General features: G+C 38.3%; 1 protein-coding gene across 7 annotated transcripts; it reads left to right on the forward strand.

Moving 5' to 3' along the window:
* The first annotated feature begins 86 nt into the window (after positions 1-86).
* LOC18448113 (uncharacterized) lies at positions 87-3601 on the forward strand. Of its 7 annotated transcripts, none has more exons than XM_088858127.1 (6): positions 87-276; positions 1100-1190; positions 2558-2733; positions 2847-2922; positions 3011-3069; positions 3244-3601. In XM_088858127.1, exons 1-5 carry the CDS (start codon positions 238-240, stop codon positions 3025-3027), a joined length of 399 nt encoding a protein of 132 aa, XP_088714253.1. In that variant the 5' UTR covers positions 87-237; the 3' UTR covers positions 3028-3069; positions 3244-3601. The 7 variants fall into 7 exon arrangements, with proteins under 7 accessions (XP_088714253.1, XP_088714251.1, XP_088714252.1 ...); XM_088858124.1 differs by lacking the exon at positions 87-276 and adding an exon at positions 597-888 and having other exon boundaries at positions 1100-1208; XM_006858189.4 differs by lacking the exon at positions 87-276 and adding an exon at positions 597-888.
* Positions 3602-16951: the final 13350 nt, after the last annotated feature.

A 16951-nucleotide genomic window follows, 5' to 3' on the forward strand; every position in this document is an offset into this window, starting at 1 on the left:
GAAGTCAGGCGGCCCCACGTGTTGCTTATCCATTTAGTAGTGGAGGTGTTTTTGGTTTTTATTGAGAAATTTTAGGATATTGCCCATGTTCATTTCTTCTCCTTCAAAGTACCCGAGAAATTTTTAGAGAGAGAAAGAGAGTTTTTAGAGAGAGAAAGAGAGGTGGAGGCCTTTGATTTGTGCGCATAGAGATTTGCATGTGGATATAAATATGGCCATCCCCCCTGCCATCTTCACATGGCCCTTTGTTGCAGAAGATTGACTCAGCAGTTAATGGTAGTTTGGATTTATACACCCATTCACAAAAGAGACAAACAGTTTCTTCTCTCTCTTTCTCTTTCTCTTTCTTCCTCGTGGGTTTTTTTTTTTATTTTCTCTGATTTTTGAGGCAGATTTTCTCTGGTTTCCTTTGAGTCTCTGTTTTCTCTTGAGGCGGTTTTTATTGACTGTTTTTAGGATTTGAGGTTGCCATTTACTATCTTGGGCTTCTCTCTTTCTCTATAAAGGTTTTCAGTGTGGGCAGTGGGGGAAAATTAGGTTTCAGGATTTGGGTTGTTTTCATTTCTCTTTCTCTCTCTTGGGTATTTGAGTTTCTCTCTCTTTTGGGGATTTTTGGATTCTTGTCCTCTCTCTTTCGGTCGGCTTTCAGGTTCTTTCTTTCCCTCTCCTGGGGTCAATTGGGGTTATCTGGATTTTGGGTTTTGGGGTGGTTTCCCTCTAGCTCTTGCCGCAAATCTTATTGCAATGGAGGGAAATGGTTCCAAGCCAGGAAAACCCAGGACCTCAATCTCCGAATTATTCGACTCCAAGGACACGAATTCACAGTCTGGGATCTTTGGGGTCTACCGCCCTTCTTCTCACTCTTCCCCATCATTCCCATCTTCGCAGGTAATGCGTGATCAAGAATACAGTGCTTTTGTTTTTTCGGGTCTCTTTATAAAGTTCCTGTTTTTTCTTTCTTCTCTTTGCTGCCTTTGTTTCAGTAGTTCATAAAATTATTGGTTATGGGGAAAGGGGGGAGACAAAAAGAAGAGAAGCATGGCTTGTTGGGGACGATTGTTTAACTAAGTGACTTTCGCATTTGTGTTTCTGGTCGCAGGTGGGTGGGAAAGACTCGCACTCGGAGGCTTCCATGTCATGGAAGAAACAGGGTTCTGAGCATTCAAGTGGGGATTCGCCATACACTCGTGGTTTGTGCAATAGACACAGTCTCTGCAATTATTCTTTGGGTGTTTGATAATTTTTTTACTAGTCTATATTTTTTGCTTACGTTATTCCATTCATTTCCAGTGCATTTTTAATCAGGGATGCTATTGGCTTGTTGGGCCTGTATATGGTGACGGAGAGTTCTTGTGTTTTTTTAGCTGTTGCATCTTCTCTCAAACTTGATTTAAATGATTAAGCATTGAAAATGTTAGTCTTTAATCTTGATTTAAATGATTAAGCATGCAAAATGTTAGTCTTCAGTCTTTTTTCAGTCAATGGACTTCCATTGAAAATTTCAATTTGAAACTAACTAGGGTTTCTAGTATCCAGCTGCAAGGAGAAGATTGACACTTTTTAGGTTTTTTGGTCATGTACTTTCTCAGAAGTATGTTATAACTTTATCTTATAAATGTATCTTGCGCAACTAGTACTTTATTAGTGTTTCTTTGTACTTTTTTTGTGCTTCTTACCCTGTTTTATGCAAATCAGTGTTTTTAAAAATGGATCCGTGGGGTGGACCACCCACCCACCTGGATTGGTGATCTAGCCAAATAAATAAAACAAAAAATTGATATAGTACATACAATCATACCATTTATCATTGTACAAGGAGATCACAATTACTTATAAACCATGCCATGTAAAATTTGTATTTATAAACCATCCCATGTGAAATTTGATAGCTTGGGTGTGTTACAAAGTTTGAAAAAATTCCTTTTGGACCTTGAGCTTGGGTCAATAGAATTAATGAAGCCACCCAATTCTACATCTAATAGTCAACATTAATTGTGATTACCTTGTACAAAAGGTAAGTGGTCTCATTATATACTTTTCCACTATATTATATATAAATTTTCATGCAAAACTAATAAAGTGATATTGGCAAATTATCAAAATAAATAAATAAAGTGATATTGGCTAGACATTGAGGTTAATTACCATAAACTTGAAAGGTCGATTCGAACATCCCCTTTTTATAAGGTACAAAAGTAAAACTATATAAATATATGATTGTCATATATGACTCATATAATACTCGGCACTAAAATTCAATAGGGAAAAGCATGCATGGAGGGTAGTCGAACCCCAACCTAAAACATAGTGTCCGTGTGCACTACCAAAAAGACAATGTAAGCTTTATTGAGTAATTTGAGTTATATAAATTTTAAAATAATATAGAAGTGAACCACCAATTCAGACCAAGAATCGGTGTGTTCCCTGGCAATTCCCAATCCGTATCAGTGATTCTGATTCAGATCATTGATTTTCTTAACACTAGTGCAAATATTAGAGTAATCTTTATCAGGGCTAGAGCAAAGATTTTAAGGCTAGATGCCATTTATTTTTGCAGAGAATAGTTCTCGTGGTCATGGAAGTGAAAGTCGAGCTCTTCCGGGCAAGGATCAGAACCCAGGTCGTCAGGATGATCATGGAGAACGCTGTGTTTTTAGTTCATCGCTCTACTATGGTGGTCGAGATGTATATGCTCCCTCCCAGAATGACCACACCTCTGGAGCTCCAAAGACTGTAAGTGTTCTATTTGTTGATCGACCACTAGAATATGACTTATTAGAAATTAGTAAATTCACTAGCATTTCGTCTTTCAAGCTCTGAAGGTGTTGTTTATTTTTATTGCGCAGTATAAGAAGGATGGAGCAGATGATGATCCTACTATGGGTGGTTCTAGCGGTGCCTCAAGGGGAAATTGGTGGCAAGGTATAATATAGAGGTGTACTTTGTAATAGTTTTAAACTAGAAATAATGAATGGCTTGCTAATGATCATTTGGAATTTGCTTTCCTTAGGATCTTTGTATTACTGAGCCATCGCCGCTAGAGAAGTATATGCTTGCTTCACTTGGGTGGTGAGTATGTCGTAAAATTCTATATTAGGTTATGTTAATCCGACAAAAAAGAGTCATTATGGATCTAGCAAACAACATCATGGCCTCATTCATTTATCCATGTTAATTTTTTTAAAAAATTGTACTTTGTTTTCTTCCTATTCACAACGAATTTCATTGTTTTTCTTCTTTCAGGGGCTTCCATGCTACTTTGGAGTAGAGAATATCAATACAGCATATAAGAACAGCTGACTAAATCAAGCAAGCATAAAGCTTGTTTTTTCAAGACTTATAGAAGCATCATATTATGTTGTGCCTTAGCTACTTTTTTAACATGGAACTGCTACATGTATCCAAAGAATTTTAGTTTTGGAGATACCGAGCTGTCATAATAGTGGCCTTACTAGACCATGTAGGCCTTGAAGTTTTGACCCAAGGGACTTGTAAAGCAGTGGTTGTTTCTAAGTATTCGTGAATGTGTGGTTAGAGCCAAGTGCTTGTATATACAATGAACTTTATATAATATATGTGTGTGCGCGCACATTTGTGTGTATATCGGGTATTCTAATCTCTTGTTATGTATGCATGTGAACAGTTGATAAAGAAAGACTGTATATGAAGAGTATAAATAAATAAGTGCAATTGAATATTGCAAATGAATTAGAATTTTAAAGTGTAATCTAGATACTAGATAGCATCTTTAAGTGATGAGGTTGACTCTTCTCCTTCAAGGTCATTTTGGGGATAAGTTAGCAATGGAGCACCGTGGGGCTCGCACAAATACTTCGTCCTATGTATTACATAAGGTTTATTGGCTGAAGTTCACAATTAAATAAAATTTTACTTCCTTAAGTAAAAAGGTAATTTTCTTTCTACATATTCTATTATTATTAGACTTTTTTTGATTGACTAACAACGCCTCAAACCCGACAAGCTTTGAAGAGTTCTATATATCTATATCTAAAAAATAAAGTGGTGTGGTTAGGTTATTGTAAACCTCAATTCAAAGACTAAAGCTTTACAAAAAATCTCCATCATGTAAGGCTTATCAAGATTGCGTAGCATTGACTTTGAATTGTACTTCTCTTTTGTCATATAGATGTTGATTCAGTTCTACTTCCCATGGGCTGCCTTCTCATTTACCAAGCATGAAGGAAATGAAATGCTATCGGTGCAATAATCCAAGTTACGAACATGTCCCAATTGTATGATTGATTGGCATGTATCTTTGAACTTTCATACCTCATCTTCTATGAGTACACTTTTTAATATTTCCTTATCCCCAACCCTAGGCCTCAAAAAAAAAAGATGCTTTCTTTTTAACACTTTGCTTATGACCTTTCCTTTTCCTTTCGATAAATGTGATGTACACATTTATCTATTGTTCTGAAAGATCTTCAGACACATAATGTTTCTTAAAGGTGTCCAACTTGAGAAGTTATACTAACTTCGGCATGATCTTGTCCATTCTTTGAAGGCATCTATCTAGCACTGTGTCTCAATTGCTAGATGGGAAAACAATCCAGTCCACATCTAAAGGACTATCCTATGAAAGCATATTTGGATTTTATATGGTATCTTCCAAAATGTTACCACATACTAATTCATATTCTGTTTCATATAAACAACATCTAGATTTATTCTTGAATTCATTCTTTGGATGTGATGTCTATGTGCTTAATAAGAAATCTCCACGCTGAGAAATCTTTTTAAAAGATCAAAAGTTGCATCATTGCTGGGCATTTTGATCATTACGAATGCTAATGGTCTTTTTAGCCTCAATGTTTGGTCTCTCTCCATGTTATTTCACCTAACGAGAATGCTATACTCCATGGAATTTCATGTGGTGGCTTACATTAATAGTTTGACTGTTAGTTCCATATTATCTGCTACAAATACCATGACAAGCATAGTGCATTTGCTCATTTTGCCTACATTTATAAAAAGTTTCTTTATGTTTCCTTGTACACATGACGTGGTATGCACAACCGTCTTGTTTTGAGTTTAGTATGTCTTCAGTGAGTTATCTTGGATTATGATGTCCTTTTTTGCCTAATAGTGGCAAAAAGCAAAAATATAGAAAGGCACTCGTTCAACACTAACCTCAAGAAGTTGGTTATATTTTCCCGAGTTAATATTATGATCCACTAAATTAATCTCATGAAGATAACAAAATTTTCTTTTCGTTTTGTTGTACACATGACATGGTATCCACAACCGTATGGTTTGAGTTTAGCATATCCTCAGTGACATGGTATCCATATGATTGTGCCACAAGATAATATATGCTAGGTTGGAGAATGATGGCTTGTAGAAATCATTTTTGCATTTTAGGAGACCCGAGGCCGCCATTTTTGCATCCAAAATGATATATAAAATCAATTAAAAACATATAAATGTTGAAAACGGCATACTGCAAGGCAAACTTATTTGGTGTTAGAATGACTCCCTCGTCTCACCCCTCTCATCCCTCCCCCCCCCCTCCCCGATTTGAGCTTGGGTCAATAGAATAAATGAAGCCACCCAATTCTATATCTAATAGTCAACATTAATTGTGATTACCTTGTACAAAAGGTAAGTGGTCTCATTATATATGTTTCCAATTTATTATATGTAAATTTTTATGCAAAACTAATAAAGTGATATTGGCTAGACATTGAGGTTAGTTACCATAAACTCGAAAGGTCGATTCGAACATCTCCTTTTATAAGATACAAAAGTAAAATTATATAAATACATGACTATCATCTATGACTTATATAATACTCGGTACTAAAATTCAATAGGAAAAAGCATGCATGGAGGGTAGTCGAACCCCCAACCTAAAACATAATGTCAGCATGCGCTACCAAAAAGACAATGTAAGCTTTAGTGCACAATTTGAGTTTTATAAATTTTAAAATAATATAGAAGTGAACCGGTGATTCAAACCAAGAATGGGTGTATTCCTTGGCAATTCCCAATCCGTATCGGTGATTCCGATCCAAATAAGTGATTTTCTTAACACTGGTACAAATATTAGAGTAATCTTTATTAGGGCTAGAGCAAATATTTTAAAGCTAGATGCCGTTAGTTTTTACAGAGAATAGTTCTCATAATCATGGAAGTGAAAGTCGAGCTCTTCCTGGCAAGGACCATAACCCAGGTTGTCAGGATGATCATGGAGAACGATATATTTAGCTCATCCTTCTACTATATGCTCCCTCCCAGAATGACAACACGTCTAAAGCTCCAAAGACTATAAATGCTCTATTTGTGACCACTAGAATATGATTTACTAGAAATTAGTAAATTCACTGACATGTCTTCTTTCAAGCTCTAAAGGTGTTGTTTATTTTTATTGCGCACTATAAGAAGGATGGAGTAGACGATGATCCTACTATAGGCGTTTCTAGCGGTGCCTCAAGGGGAAATTGGTGGTAAGGTATAATATAGAGGTGTGCTTTGCAATAGTTTTAAACTGGAAAGAATGAATGGACTGCTAACAATCACTTGGAGTTTGCTTTCTATATGATCTTTGTATTACTGAGCCATCGCCGCTAGAGCAGTATATGCTTGCTTCACTTGGGTGGTGAGTATCTCCTAAAATTTTATATTAGGCTATATTAATCCGACAAAAAAGAGTCATTCTAGATCTAGCGAACAACAACATGACCTCATTCATTTATCCATGTTAATTTTTTAAAAAAATTATACTTTGTTTTCTTCCTATTCACAACTGATTTCATTGTTTTCTTCTTTCAAGGGCTTTCATGCTACTTTGGAGTAGAGAATATCAATACAACATATAAGTACAATTGACTAAATCAAACAAGCATTGAGGCTATTTTTTCAAGACTTATAGAAGCATCATATTTTGCCGTGCCTTAGCTACTCTTTTAATGTGGAACTGCTACATGTATCCAAAGAATTTTAGTTTTGCAGATACCGAGCTGTAGGCCTTGAAGTTTTGACCCAATGGACTTGTAAAGCCGTTGTTGTTTTTAAGTATTAGTGAATGTGTGGTTAGGGCCAAGTGCTAGTATATACAATGAACTTTATATAATATATGTGTACTCACGCACAATTGTATGTATATCAGGTATCCTGATCTCTTGTTCTGCATGCATGTGAACAGTTGATAAAGAAAGACTCTATATAAAGAGTATAAATAAATAAGTGAAATTGAATATTGCAAATGGATCATAATTTTAAAGTGTAATCTAGACACCAGAGAGCATCTTTAAGTTATCAGGTTGGCTCTTCCCCTTCCACAAAAGTCATTTTGGAGATAAGTTAGCGATGAAGTCCCGTGGGGCTCACACAAATACCTTGTCCTGTGTGTTACATAAGGTTTACTGACTGAAATTCACAATTAAATAAAACTTTACTTGCTAAGTAAAAAGGTAACTTTATTTCTGCGCATTCTCTTATCATTAGACTTTTTCTGATTGACTAAAAGCACCTCAAACCCGGCAAGCTTTGAAGAGTTCTATATATCTATATCTAAAAAAATGAAGTGGTGCAGTTAGGTTATTTTAAACCTCAATTCAAAGACTAAAGCTTTCCCGAAAATCTCCATCATGTAAGGCTTATGAAGATTGCGCAGCATTGACTTTGAATTGTACTTCTCTTTTGTCATATAGATGTTGATTCAGTTCTACTTCCCCATGGGCTGCCTTCTCATTTACCAAGCATGTAGGAAATGAAATGCTATCAATGCAATAATCGAAGTTACCAACATGTCCCAATTGTATGATTGATTAGCATGTATCTTTGAACTTTTATGCCTCATCGTCTCTGAGTACACTTTTTATTGTTTCCTTATCCCCAACCCTAGGCCTAAAAAAAAAGATGCTTTCTTTTTCATAGTTTGCTTATGACCTTTCCTTTTCCTTTCGATAAAGGTGATTTACACGTGTATCTATTGTTTTAAGGATTTTCAGACGCATAATGTTTCTTAAAGGTGTCCAGCTTGAAAATTTATACTAACTTCAACATGACCATGTCCATTCTTTGAAGGCATCTATCTAGGTATGTGTCTCAATTGCTAGATGGGAAAACAATCCAGTCCACATCTATAGGACTGTCTTATCTTCCAAAATGTTACCACATACTAATTCATATACTGTTTCGTATAAACAACATCTAGATTTATTCTTGAATTCATTCTTTGGATGTGATGTCCATGTGCTTAATAAGAAATCTCCACGCTGAGAAATCATTTTTAATAGTTTGACTGTTAGTTCCGTATTATCCGCTACAAATACCATGACAAGCATAGTGCATTTGCTCATTTTGCCTACATTTATAAAAATTTTCTTTATGTTTCCTTGTACACATGACGTGGTATGCACAACCGTCTTGTTTTGAGTTTAGTATGTCTTCAGTTAGTTATCTTGGATTATGATGTCCTTTTTTGCATAATAGTGGCAATAAGCAAAAATGTAGAAAGGCACTCGTTCAACACTAACCTCAAGAAGTTGGTCATATTTCCCCAAGTTAATATTATGATCCACGAAGTTAATCTCATGAAGATAACAAAATTTCCTTTTTGTTTCCTTGTACACATGACATGGTATCCACAACCATCATGTTTGAGTGTAGCATATCCTTAGTGACATGGTATCTATATGATTCTACCAACAAGATAATATGTGCTAGGTTGGAGAATGATGGCATGTAGAAATCATTTTTGGGTTTTAGGAGACCCGAGACCACCATTTTTGCATCCAAAATGACATATAAAATCAATTAAAAACATATAAATGTTGAAAGCGACATACTGCAAGGCAAAATTATTTGGTGTTAGAATGACTACCTCGTCTCACCCCTCTCGTCCCTATCATCATTCCCCTGACCCCCTCCCCCCCTGATTTGACCTTGGGTCAATAGAATCAATGAAGCCACCTAATTCTACATCGACTGTATTCACCTAGTAGGCCCTCCGGTCTCCCACCCCTCGCTTTAAGGGTGCCTCTCTCTCCCTCAAACCTTGGGCTCCTGAGATCAGTGCTCTAAAAACAATGTATGTTTGGGTCATTTTTGCTTCTATTCCCTTCACCTCTGACAACCCTCAACCTTTAATGCATTAGGAAACTGCCTAGGGTCAACAAATCGTTTTCACCGGTAGCCCCTAGAGTAGCTTTCCCTGGGCTCCATTAAAATACTTGTGGAAATACCAGAACCCAACTCCATTATGTCTCAACTTCTCATCTTTGCCACTAGTCTCTTTTACATGTAAAAATTCCCTACGAGATGGCTTCTCACATTCCTGCTACAGAAATGCCAACAACCAGAGTGGTGAAGGTTGGACACTGGTTCCCTGCAAAAGACACCGGCCAAGAAGCCCTGTCTATTGATCTCAAGATCGTGCGGCTCGCACCCCCTCCCAAGTTTTTTGTCGTGGCTCTTGCAAACCCTCATCTTTCTCAAGGCCCTTTTGTCGAACACCATGTCTCTTTAGATCCTTCAGCTAGCAATCAACATCGCCAACCCCCCAATGATGTCAGCCATCTTTTGCAATCCCAACCTCGTGCCCCCTCTCGTGATTCACAATTGTCACCACCCTGGCCACCGCCTGTCTCCCTTTAATCATTTTGGCCACCTATCTTTTCCCTCACTCCCTTCTCTAGCATGTGCATGTCAACCTTTCCCCCTCCCTTCTAATTCTCCCCTTTTGCCCTTGGTGACATGTTTGATGTCTTTCTCGCCCGTGACGCACGACCTTTTGCAGAAGCTCGTGTCTCCATTTGATACCTCATCTCGTCAACCCCCTTCCCACCAATTTTCATCGGAGTCAGCACCCCTCTTTCTAAGTATATTGAGCCCTCAATGCCTCTCCTCATTCCCCCTTCACCAGTGGTGGTTTAAAAATGGGTGAGTCGCAACAGGCTCGCCCGAGTCGGCACTGGAATCGATAACCCGTACCGTTTACTTTATAAAATAGGGAATCGCCCAATTCTAGAGTGGAATCGCCGGTTCTGAACAGTGTGGCCGCCTGTATGATATCATAAACAGGCAAGAACCGCCCGTATGACCGTGCCATTTACTATATAAAACATGGAATCGCTCGGTTCTATAGTGGAATCGCCGGTTCTGAACAGTGTGGCCGCTTGTATGACATCATAAACAGGCGAGAACCGCCTGTATGACATCATAAACAGGCAAGAACCGCCGGTATGATGTCATAGAAAGGCTGTGGCTGACGTCACAAAACACCATGTGTGTGGAGAAATCTCACATGGTGAGCTCGTGCTTTGAATGTGGTTCCCGTCTCAAGTTATTCTTCATGAGCAAGGATATTGCAATTCCTTATATACGCATTGTTTGTCCCACCTCTCTTCGATGTGGGACAATTCTCAATGCTCAATATTGAGATCTTAATTCAATATATTGAATTATTATAGAAAAAGATACAACACGTGGTGGTGTGGTGAGTTGTTTATCACGTTGGATTCTCATTAGGAGGTCTCAGGTTTGGGCCGTTGTGTTTAATGTTTAGCTTTTGTGTTTTACTTTTGTCTTAAATAATGTCATAAAAAATAATATAAAGGAAGAAAATAATGTCATAAAAAAAATAAAGAGGAAGAAAATAATGTCATAAAAAAGAGGAAAAAAAGCATTTTATTTTTTCTTCCAAAAAGAATACAAGGAAGAAAATAATGTCATCAAAAAAATAAAAGGAAAGAAGTAAAATAAATGATAATACAACAAGCATTCTTGTCAAAAAAACAACTTATCTTCCAAAAAAATAAAAGAAAGAAAATAATGTCATCAAAAAAATTAAATAAAAGATAATGCAACAATTTGAGATTTTAGTGGTCATTATTTCATCGATTTAATCCATTCTTTATTGTAGTCCATACATGATTATATATTTTATCCATGATGATTTTATGGTTTTTCTTTTATGTGATGCAAATTTAATAGTTAACATAAGTTCATATAAGGAAAGAACATCTCAATATTCACAAATTGATGAAAAAATGAAAGTTAATAATATAGTAACCCCATTTCTTATTGGATTCCTAAAAAAGAAAAAAAATATAATGAATTTTAATAATATTTTTGGATTTTTTTAAGGCTTAATTAGACCGATTCATCTGATTCCCGATCTGGATCACCGATTCACGATTCGAATGGGTTTTTGGGGAGACCGAACCGGGGGCACCAATCCATTTTTTAAACCTCTGCTCTTCACCATCGGCCTCCCTCTCCTCTTGCTCTCTCCATTGGCCCTTCCTATTCCCCTGAATCACCCCAAATTGCGTCTACTTCTTTAGACCTCCCGACTGCGTCGTAGTATGCCGGGATTCTCGATGCTCCTGTAAATCATAACAACCTCTCCCTCATTGTGTTGGCTTATGATTCTCCTCCCTATGGCTCGCTTCACCTCTCCTTGTCATTCCCCCTTCCTCTCTCTGTTCAACTCAATCCCTCGCCTCATCTCTACCCCTCTTTCTCCAACCAACCCCCTTTTATCCCCCCTGTTGCTCCTATCCTGCCCCTAATCAGCCTGCCTCCTCTATTCTTAGTGTCTCTTTTCCTCTGTGTCCCTCCCCTATCTCCGTCTCGCCCCAGCCTCAACCCCTCCACTCTACTGTCCACTATCTCTCCCAGCACGTCTCTTACCCCTACTCATGCTCCCCCTGTCCTCATCCTTTTCATCCCCCTATTCCCAACCAATCATCATCCATCACTCCCTTTTACGTCCAATCTAGTTCTTCCCCTGCTCCTTTGGTCCTCCTCCCTTCTCTCCCCTATCATCTTCACTTATCCCTGAGCTTCATTTATCAAACCTTACCTCTCCCAATTCGACCCTTGCACCTTGGTCTAGTTAGTTACTCTCCTCCATCTCCTATACTACCTTGGAGAATCTCTTCCTAATTCCCATTCTACTCTCGTCTTGCCTTAAATCTTCCCATTCTTCTGAACCCGAACCCCTTCCCTCGCCCCCTCTGTGGACTCAAAACTTGTCAACCAGATGGATTGTGCCCAAGGGGACACAAAAAAGGTGTTCAAAGTCATTGGGTTCGGTAATATCCCCCCAAACTAGTCACGCCTCGGCTTGATCGTGAAGCCCTCGTCTCAAGGGAAAGAAAGCTTGAGCTGGCTAGCCCCAATTTAGGAGGCTGCTACCCCGCTCCCCCCCCCCCCCCCCCCCCCTCGCCCGAAAAGAAAGTTGAACGAAGATGAACTTCTTGAGAGATAAACTTCTCTACCAATCCATTCTCCACAAGGAGGAAATTTTTTGGGATCAACGTTCAAGGGTTTGATGGTTAAAGTTGGGGACCAAAATGCAACGTTTTTTCACATAATTGCTAAATGTAGAAGGAGAGATATCGTTATTTAACAAATCAAGTCGGGCGGCCAGACGTTTGAGAGGCCTTGTCAAGTGGAAGCAACCATTGTCAATTTCTTTCAAAACATCTTTCAAGCCAGCAGTCATCCCAAATCAAGGATGCCCGACCTCTCTTTCAAAACTATCCCCACCGAAGAGTCATATCGGCTTGAACGACCATTCTCCAAAGTAGAAATTGTGAGGGCCATCTTAGATTTGGCTTAAGATCGATCGCCAAGACCTGATGCCTTCCGTATTGTTGTGTTCAAGCATTTCTAGGAAACTTTACGCCCATATTTCATCGCTTTCTTCTCCAAATTCCATGAGAGGGGCATTGTACATAAGGTTATGAATGCAACTTGTGTTGCACTCATACCAAAGATTGAGGGGGCCGAGGAAATCAAGGATTTTTGGCCCATTAACCTCATTAATAACTCATACAAAGTGTTACCTAAAGTGCTGGCCACTAGATTGTGAGGAGTTATGGATTTTGTCATCTCGCAAAACCATGTCGCTTTTGTCAAAAACCGGTAGATCCTAGACATGGCTCTCATAGCCCATGAGTGCATCCATTCTCGTCATGTTGCTAAGGTGTCGGGATTGGTGATTAAACTGGATTGGGAAAACGCAGTGGTTTAAAAAACAGAATGGTGGCCCAGATAGGGCATCCTAAAAACCCATCGGGAATCGGCCGAATCGGTCGGATTAAGCTTTAAAAAAAATCTAAAAAATTTATTAAAATTCATTTATAAATATTTTTTTGTAGGAATCCAATAAGAAATCGGGGTACTATATTATTAATTTTCATTTTTTTCATCAATACGTGAATATTGAGATAATTTTTCTCTTTATGAACTTATTTTAACCATTAAATTACATCACACAAAATAAAAATCATGGAACAATCATGGATGAAGTATATAATCATACATGAAATACAATAAAGAATGGTTTTTTGATAAGAAACTTTTAGTATTTTTTGACAAAAACCTTTTATTTTTTTACAAGAAATGTTTATCGTATTACTTTTTTTTTTTGTTTTTAGCAAGAACCTTTTTTTTGACAAAAAATATTTGTTGTATTGTTTGTTTTTTATAAGAACTTTTTTTTTTTGACTATAAATTTTTATTACTTTTTATTTTTTTTACAAAGACCTTTTAATAAAAATTTATTTTTTTGACAAAGACTTTTTATTTTTTTGACTTTGACGAGAAAAATAATTGATAAGAACCTTTCATTTTTTTTTATAAGAAACTTTTTTTTTTATTGATAAGAAAAAAAATTGACAAAAAGCGAAATTGATAGAAAAACAAAAAGCAAAATTGATAAAAAAACCTTTTAATTTTTTGATAAGAAAAAAATTTGACAAAAAAAGAAGGAAAAAACAACGTTTCCTTCAGAGGGAATTCAAACGAACGTCCTTCATACGAGGAAGGTATGTGGTAACCGGTATGACTGATGCAACTTAGTGATATTAGAGGCGTAAAAAAATAATAGAGTATATCAATGTTGCAAGTTAATACCTTTTCACATTATCCCACATCAAAGAGGTAAAAACAAAATGTTAGTGAATAAATACTTCTTCGTACCCAACGAAGATAACGCGTGCAAAGCAATGAGAGTCACGTTGCGAGGTGTGCGGACCTTAGGTTCTTGTGATTTTTAACTTATTTTACCCTGAAATTTACAAAAATGCCTATGCTCATGATAATGCACACTGTTGAAGAATCCCTAAGATTTACAAAAATTCCCATGTCTATGACAATGTACACTGTTGAAGAATCGGGCCGGCCATGACATCATGAATCGAATAATTGGGAGATTCATGACGTCACATGGGGATTTACGGTACGGAATCGCCAGCACAGGGGTGCCGGTTCCCGCTCGCCGACTTTTGAATCACTGGAAAAAAGCAAACGACCACGTGGATTGGGATGTTTTGGATGAAACCCTTGGTCATATGGGTTTCGGTCATGGATGAGGAATTCCATCTCAAATGCCTAGTTCTCAATTTTAATCAATGGATCATTGAGAGGTTTTTTTCCATCCTCTAGAGGTCTTTAGTAGGGAGATTCCCTATCTCCTTTCCGGTTTGCCATTTCTGATGAAGTTTTCAGCCTGTCACTCGAGGATTTATACCCATGGACTGTTGAATGGGTTCAACGTCGGCTTTGGAAGCCTCACCATATCCCACCTCCAAAATGCCGATGATGCCTTTGAAACCTTAGGTCTGTCCTCCTTTTTCTCAAAGCTTTCCAATTAGCAATGGGTTTCAAAAGCAAACTCAAACAAGACCAAGCAAACTCAAACAAGACCAAGATGATGGGGGTGGCCTTAGAAGACCACCTGATAGCCCAGTTTGCACTTTTTTGGGGTTGTGGGTCGAATATCTGCCAGCATCCTACTTCAGGCTACTGTCTTGTTTAGGAAAATAAAAGAAAAACCTTTGGAGACACATCATAGAAAAGTTTGACCACAAATTTGCTGGTTCAAAAGGGCGCTTCCTCTCTTCCATAGGGAGAATCACACACATCAAGGCAATCTTATCAAATATCCCTATCTACCAAATGTTCCTCTTCCCTATCCCAGCCTTAGTTGCAGCCCAACTAGAGCAACTTATGAAAAATTTCCTTTGGGTGGGGGACGGCTCGGCCAACAAATACCATCTTGTTGCATGGGGTAAGATAAGCAAGCTGAAAAGCATAGGTGGTTTGGGTTTTGGGAGTTTACAAGACTCTAATATGGCTCTTTTATCCAAATGGCGGTGGCACCTTTTCTTCCAGCAGGGTCACCTTAAGCAGGAGGTCCTATGCTACAAATATTGCATCAACTATTCTAGATGGATGCCCCCTTCCATGCCTACAGTCTCTCTTCTGGCTTGTGGCGATCTATCATGAGATGCTATGATCTTTTTAAAGCCAATACCAGAATTCTCCTTATATCAGGCAGCAAAACTCTTTTCTGGATAGATATCTGGGTTGGTCACCCCCCTAAGGGACTCTTTCCCCTACTTTTTTTCTCCTTGCCACAAACCGAGAAGTTTATGTCCTATACTAGCTCCCTCTCTGAGCCTCAAATGCTCCAGGACACCAATTTTCAGGCGCTCTCTTCGTAACCTTGAGTTAGAGTCTTTCCTTCAACTCCAAGCTCTTTTGCAACCCATCTACCTCCCTCTCATAGGCGAGCGTAAACTATATGGAAACCCAACCCTTCAGGCTATTTCTATGTGGCCTCATGTTTCTTGGCCTCAGTTTCCTCTCACAAACCCCCACTGCCCTTCCCTTCTTCGGCCAATGCTTGGCTAACTTTTATCCCACCAAAGTTGTAGGTTTTCAATTGGCTAACCATCTACTAAAGGGTGGTCACTGTGAATCAATTACAAAAGTGTGGTATTCCTTTGCCTAACCATTGCCCCATGTGGTTATGTGCTGAGGAAACTAATGCGCACTTGTTTCTTCACTATTCAGTTGCTCAATTTCTATGGGGACATTTTCTACAACTTTTTGAATCGACTTGAGTCACCCCCCAGTCTGTTCCGTCCTTTCCAACCCCTCCCAATTCCTCTTGTGGCCTAAAATGGGGATTGTCTTATGGAAGACTATGATTTATGCCATCCTTTAGTCCATTTGTATTGAATCTAACCACATAATTTTCAAAGAAGAAAGCTCATCATCCGAACATCTCAAAGAAAAGGTCTTATCTTTGGTGATTGTTTAGAGCAAGAATCACAAAAGTTCTAATGCCTGCTCCTCAACAGATTTGTGGTCCAATTAGCAGGTGCTTATTCACTCCACCCCTTCAAGAGTCGCTTGTTCCTCGCTTTGGAGACCTCTAGAACAGGGTTGGATCAAATTAAACTAACTGAAGACCAATCGAGAGTGTGGGTTGTTTCAAAAACCCTTCCGGTTTCACTATTCTTGCTTTCTCCAAACCCATTGGCCTGGTCGATAGTGTTATAGCTGAGGCCACTGCACTTCTTGAATGCCTAAGAGCCTATAAGCCCGAGTGGAGCAACCAGATTGCTATTCACGGAGATTCTAAATCCATCATCTCTTGGGCCTCAGGCCGTGCAATTCACCCCTAGAGGCTGGCCCAAATTTTCAACGAGATTTCCGACATAATATGCTAAATCAGAGTTTCATGGACCCACATTGGGTTTGAGGCGAACTTGGTGGCTGATGCGTTAGCAAAAGAGGGAACATCTCCTCCTGGAAATGGCCCTCTCTAATTTTCGTTGGCTGTTTTAGTCTGATATTTTTCATGAAGTGCTTGTATAGAACTTTTGTACCTACAACACCTTCTTGGTGATATACGGTCCATATAAGGGGTTCTTTTTTGTATATTTACGTCTTATACTCAATAAAAATAATGTGGCTAGCTACAAAAATTTATACATTAACCTATTCTCTTCCAAATACGTGAAGTTTGGGAGTTGTCTCTAAGTGGTTTCACTAGCATCCACCACCATCTAATATGCAGTTTTGTCATTCACTATCATATGTCTTCAGACTCCCAAGCTTGTTGCCCACTTCACAAGACAAATAACTTCCCATCTAAACAAGTGGAACTTATCCAAACTGA

The sequence above is a fragment of the Amborella trichopoda genome, chromosome 2 (assembly GCF_054954075.1).
Source record: "Amborella trichopoda isolate Santa Cruz 75 chromosome 2, AtrichopodaSantaCruz75HAP2 v2.0, whole genome shotgun sequence".
In the NCBI taxonomy this organism is placed as follows: domain Eukaryota; kingdom Viridiplantae; phylum Streptophyta; class Magnoliopsida; order Amborellales; family Amborellaceae; genus Amborella; species Amborella trichopoda.